Source organism: Limulus polyphemus, unplaced genomic scaffold (genome assembly GCF_000517525.1).
Source record: "Limulus polyphemus unplaced genomic scaffold, Limulus_polyphemus-2.1.2 Scaffold12099, whole genome shotgun sequence".
NCBI classification, from domain to species: domain Eukaryota; kingdom Metazoa; phylum Arthropoda; class Merostomata; order Xiphosura; family Limulidae; genus Limulus; species Limulus polyphemus.
Window position 1 is genome coordinate 6,808 of NW_013677709.1, and position 5,844 is coordinate 12,651.

The 5,844-nt window shown below is 35.4% G+C and overlaps 1 protein-coding gene across 1 annotated transcript in view; it reads right to left on the minus strand.

Moving 5' to 3' along the window:
- The window catches only part of LOC111083916 (sodium- and chloride-dependent GABA transporter 1-like), a 6,444-nt gene extending 1,399 nt beyond the window's left edge, over positions 1-5,045 (minus strand). Inside the window, exons 1-2 of the mRNA XM_022380654.1 lie at positions 4,877-5,045; positions 1,093-1,205 (exon numbers count right to left, since the gene is read on the minus strand). Of these exons, the coding sequence (XP_022236362.1) occupies positions 1,093-1,205; positions 4,877-5,015 (252 nt within the window). The 5' untranslated portion in view covers positions 5,016-5,045. The remainder of the gene's footprint in view (positions 1-1,092; positions 1,206-4,876) is intronic.
- Between the last annotated feature and the right edge of the window lie 799 nt (positions 5,046-5,844).

The following is a 5,844-nucleotide window of genomic DNA, read 5'->3' on the forward strand; positions in this document are numbered from 1 at the left end:
CAGACATGAGTTAAGACTCTACAGGACTGCAAATATTCAGACTCCAGACATGAGTTAAGACTCTACAGGACTGCAAATATTCAGACTCCAGACATGAGTTAAGACTCTACAGGACTGCAAGTATTCAGACCCCAGACCTGAGTTAAGATTCTGCAGGAATGTAGATATTCAAACAGTAGACCTGAGTTAAGACTCTGCGGGAATATAGATATTCAAACAGTACACCTGAGTTAAGACTCTGCAGGACTGCAAATATTCAGACCCCAGACATGAGTTAAGACTCTGCAAGAATTTAGATATTCAAATAGTAGACCTGAGATAAGACTCTGCAGGAATGTAGATGTTCAAACAGTAGACCTGAGTTAAGACTATTCAGGAATGTAGATATTCAAACAGTAGGCCTGAATTAAGACTCTTCAGGAGTGTAGATATTCAAACAGTAGACCTGAGTTAAGACTCTGCAGGAATGTAGATATTCAAGCAGTAGACCTGAGTTAAGACTCTGCAGGAATGTAGATATTCAAACAGTACACCTGAATTAAGACTCTGCAGGAATGTAGATATTCAAACAGTAGGCCTGAATTAAGACCCTGCAGGACTGTACATATTCAAACAGTACACCTGAGTTAAGACTCTGCAGGAACGCAGATATTCAAACAGTACACCTGAGTTAAGACTATGCAGGAGTGTAGATATTCAAACAGTACATCTAAGTTAAGACTCTGCAGGAATGTAGATATTCAAATAGTAGACCTGAGTTAAGACTATGCAGGAGTGTAGATATTCAAACAGTAGATCTGAGTTAAGACTCTGCAGTGGTGTATATATTCAAATAGTAGACCTGAGTTAAGACTCTGCTGGAATGTAGATATTCAAACAGTAGATCTGAGTTAAGACTCTGCAGGAGTGTAGATATTCAAACAGTAGACCTGAGTTAAGACTCTGCAGGAATGTAGATATTCAGAGAGCATATAAATCAACTAAACAAATACTTTTACGTAAGCAGAAAAGCTAAACAATCTTTAACACATATATAGCAACTATTTGAGTAATTAAAGAAAAGGCAATTAGATAATCAAACTTATGCCTTACCTGGCTATCAATACCAAGAACCAGTAGCATAATGAAAAACATAATTGACCACAAAGGGGCTAATGGGAGCTGAAGAACTGCTTCGGGATACACAAGAAATGCTAGGCCTGGGCCTGAAAGAAAGATTAACACTTTAAATGACATGAATTGCATATAAAACACATTTCCTTAATTTATATATATACCCGCCAGTATATTATCATCAATCAGACTAGAACTACCATACGATACCCCAGGTTTCTATGGTGAAGTCTTAGAATACATGCTTAGACTGAGCATTATTATTCGTAACAAAACGGTATCCTGGCATCAAACAAATAAATTAGTAGTCCTTTATCGTCGACAAATATTGTATACATCATCTCAGTCTCAGGGTAATCCTTTATCGTCGACAAATATTGTATACATCATCTCAGTCTCAGGGTAGTCCTTTATCGTCGACAAATATTGTATACATCATCTCAGTCTCAGGGTAGTCCTTTATCGTCGACAAATATTATATACATCATCTCAGTCTCAGGGTAATCCTTTATCGTCGACAAATATTGTATACATCATCTCAGTCTCAGGCAGCGATTCAACACTTTGAATGTCAGAATTACTTTTTCTCATAAAAACGAAAGGCTTGCCTCATACCATTCAATCGCGCACGTATATAACGGTTTTTAATTCTGAACATGAGTTAATAATGATAAAGCAGAAAGTTAGAATGATTTCTTTATGTGACACACTGAAGCAGAGTTTGAGTGTCTTGAGATTGTAAACGAGAAATATTTCAATATTAAAAAAGACGACAAACATCATCCATCAGAACGAAGAGTATATATATATATATATATATGAATGAGTTGCGTAAACTTATTTCATAATTCTCAAGTTCTATAAGCTAATTCTTTACTAATCTGAACTATTAAATGATGGTAGCTTCCCGCCACTACAATTCACCATTATATATATGTGAAGTAGTAAGTCAACATACCTAACTGTTGTTAACTGTTCTCTATCCACTGTTTGTCGCGAAAACATTAAAGATGGTGCCAGTCATGACAACACCATTAATCTGATCATAAAACTTTCCATTCAGAATAAAGGGAGATTATTTTACTGCAAAATTTATTCTGTTAAGAAAACGATTTCGGGATATTAGCAGTGATGACACTTTATACCATCTTTGGTAATTCTGTTCGGGGCTTTCCAATTTCTTCACTATTTGAATGAAGTATAAAACTCAGGAAGATCACAAGCCTTCCTTTTGAACACTTTAATCAGTAACAATAATGGTCACTTCGAATGTGAAGTGTGCCACAAAAAGAAATTTACAGACTTGTATTTTTATACTTCAAGCTTGGTTAAAATATGGTTTCATCATACTTATAAAACATCTAACAGACATGAAGTGTTACATAAAGGATTCAATAACATGAAATAGTTTTTCTGTATCGAATAAAGAATAGTCATATTTACATTTCGGGGAAAGATATTTTGACATAAGCTTAATCTCAAAGTTAAGAACATTTCGGAAAAATGACATAATGACTTATGACCAGAGTGAATAGATTCTCCTGAAGGATTTTCTTGGTGAAAGGAGACAAGAGTGGTGCACGTCTGGAAGACTTTCTGCAATGGCTGACAGTGGTAAACATTACAGACTGGGTATGGTAAGCAGTACAAACTGGGTGTAGAAGATGAGACATAAAGACAGTGGTAAACATTACAGACTGGGTATAGAAGATGAGATATAAATCCAATTATAAACAGTACAGACTGGGTATAGAAGATGAGACATAAAGACAGTGGCAAACAGTACAGACTGGGTATAGAAGATGAGATATAAATCCAATTGTAAACAGTACAGACTGGGTCTAGGAGATGAGACATAAAGACAATAGTAAACAGTACAGACTGGGTATAGAAGATGAGACATAAAGACAATGGTAAACAGTACAGACTGGGTATAGAAGATGAGATATAAATCCAATTGTAAACAGTACAGACTGGGTATAGAAGATGAGATATAAATCCAATTGTAACAGTACAAATTGGGTATAGAAGATGAGACATAAAGACAACGGTAAACAGTACAGACTGGGTATAGAAGATGAGACATAAAGACAGTGGTAAACAGTATAAACTGGGTATAGAAGATGAGACATAAAGACAGTGGTAAACAGTATAAACTGGGTATAGAAGATGAGACGTGAAAGTTTGAACAGTTGGGTTCGTGTTATATTGTTTCCAGAAATAGTTTGCTTATATATTTGTTGCAAAGCATAAAACAACATATTAGACTATATTTGTTGCAAAGCATAAAACAACATATTAGACTATCTGTGTTGCAAAGCATAAAGCAACATATTAGACTATCTGTGTTGTAAAGCATAAAGCAACATATTAGACTATCTGGGTTGTAAAGCATAAAACAACATATTAGACTATCTGTGTTGTAAAGCATAAAGCAACATATTAGACTATCTGTGTTGCAAAGCATAAATCAACATATTAGACTATCTGTGTTGCAAAGCATAAAACAACATATTAGACTATCTGTGTTGTGCCCACTACGGGTATCGAAATCCGATTTCTAACAATATAAGCCCAATGACATATCGACGAACCTACAGGGGCCTGCACAGACAGATGAAAAGCTTACCGACATTTAAAACGCTGTTAACTAAAGCTACGTGTTTCGGACACAATACATATTGTGATAATATACACACCTACCCTTCCCCATCTTGTATTACAAAATTACCTTATTTACGTTCCATAAAGTAAAGTGATCAACTTTTATTGGATACGTCCAGTTAATGTTCTAATTTGAAAACGTGTTGATTCATTAAGCTCTTCCCTACAGCCATGATGTAGCATGCTCCTGATGGTATTGTCACAGACTGTTTTACAATATTTTGTTTTCATAAATTATACTAATAATAAGTAAAAATAAAATATATATAACAGCAAGGAATGAAGGGAACATTTCAGCAAGGGGTGAAGATATCAGCCAGTAGACCTGGGTTAAGACTCTACGGCAGTGCAGATAATCAAACAGTAGACCTGAGTTAAGACTCTACGGCAGTGCAGATATCAGCCAGTAGACCCGAGTTAAGACTCTACGGCAGTGAAGATATTCAAACAGTAGACCTGAGTTAAGACTCTGCAGCAGTGAAGATATCAGCCAGTAGACCTGAGTTAAGACTCTATCAGCAGTGCAGATATTCAAACAGTAGACCTGAGTTAAGACTCTACGGCAGTGCAGATATTCAAACAGTAGACCTGAGTTAAAACTCTGCAGCAGTGAAAATATCAGCCAGATATCAGCAGTGCAGATATTCAAACAGTAGACCTGAGTTAAGACTCTACGGCAGTGCAGATATTCAAACAGTAGACCTGAGTTAAGACTCTACGGCAGTGCAGATATCAGTCAGTAGACCTGAGTTAAGACTCTACGGCAGTGAAGATATTCTAACAATACATCTGAACTAAGTTGTATGGTGTCCTAGTTTTCGGGTTATTTAGGACTAATGTTGGTTACTATCGAGCGTCACTTTTTTACTTGTTTGGTTTGTTGGTGTGTATTGAAAAAAATGTATATCTAATCAAAAACACCTTAACTGTGAAAAAAAGGTGCGGCTAAAAAAGGATTGAGTGTGCGAGTTAAAGGAATGAAATAAAAATTGGCGGCCAAACTGGTAGCTAGACTTATAGCATTGATAAGAATTTTACACCAAATATTCATCCATTAATTAGCTAGGCCACATATTTTGTATAGCAGAAACAAATGTACCTGATTTAACTACATCGGCTACTTCGACTTCCTTCACATGAGCCATGTGTCCAAGAACTGAGAAAATAACCGCTCCAGAGAAGATGCTTGTGGCCGGGTTGATGATACACAATATCAAGGAGTCTCTGAAATTAAACATTACTGATCAAAAGATAGTCACTTATACAGGTAAGAACAAAAGGTAGCATATACATTACCTGTAGAACCATCTGAATTCAATACACATCAAAACTGAAACCTATATTAATTAGTTATACAGGTAAGAACAAAAGGTAGCATATACATTACCTGTAGAACCATCTGAATTCAATACACATCAAAACTGAAACCTATATTAATTAGTTATACAGGTAAGAACAAAAGGTAGGATATACATTACCTGTAGAACCAGCTGAATTCAATACACATGAAAACTGAAACCTATATTAATTAGAATGTCATTTGATTACCCTTGCTGTTTGATATTTTTCCCGCAACCTAATATATTTGATGACGATCGGCCAGTTAAATTAGCTCTAAACAAACATTTTAGCTGACAATGCAACATGAATTTACACAAAATTACACACGATATACAGCGACAGGAAGTCTAACTTCAAAATAAAATGTGCACGAAATATTTCTGGAGAAAAGCGTTAAAAGGATGGAAAAGTAGAACAATTCTTTTAAGTAATAAACAACCTGGAGATACATGTTAAGAGAAAAGAAAAGCTGTAAAATGCGTTTAAGTAGTAAACAACCTGGAGATAAATGTTAAGAGAAAGGAAAAGCTGTAAAATGCTTTTAAATAGTACAAACCTGGAGATAAATGTTAAGAGAAGGGAAAAGCTGTAAAATGCGTTTAAGTAGTAAACAACCTGGAGATAAATGTTAAGAGAAGGGAAAAGCTGTAAAATGCTTTTAAATAGTACAAACCTGGAGATACATGTTAAGAGAAGGGAAAAGCTGTAAAATGCTTTAAATAGTAC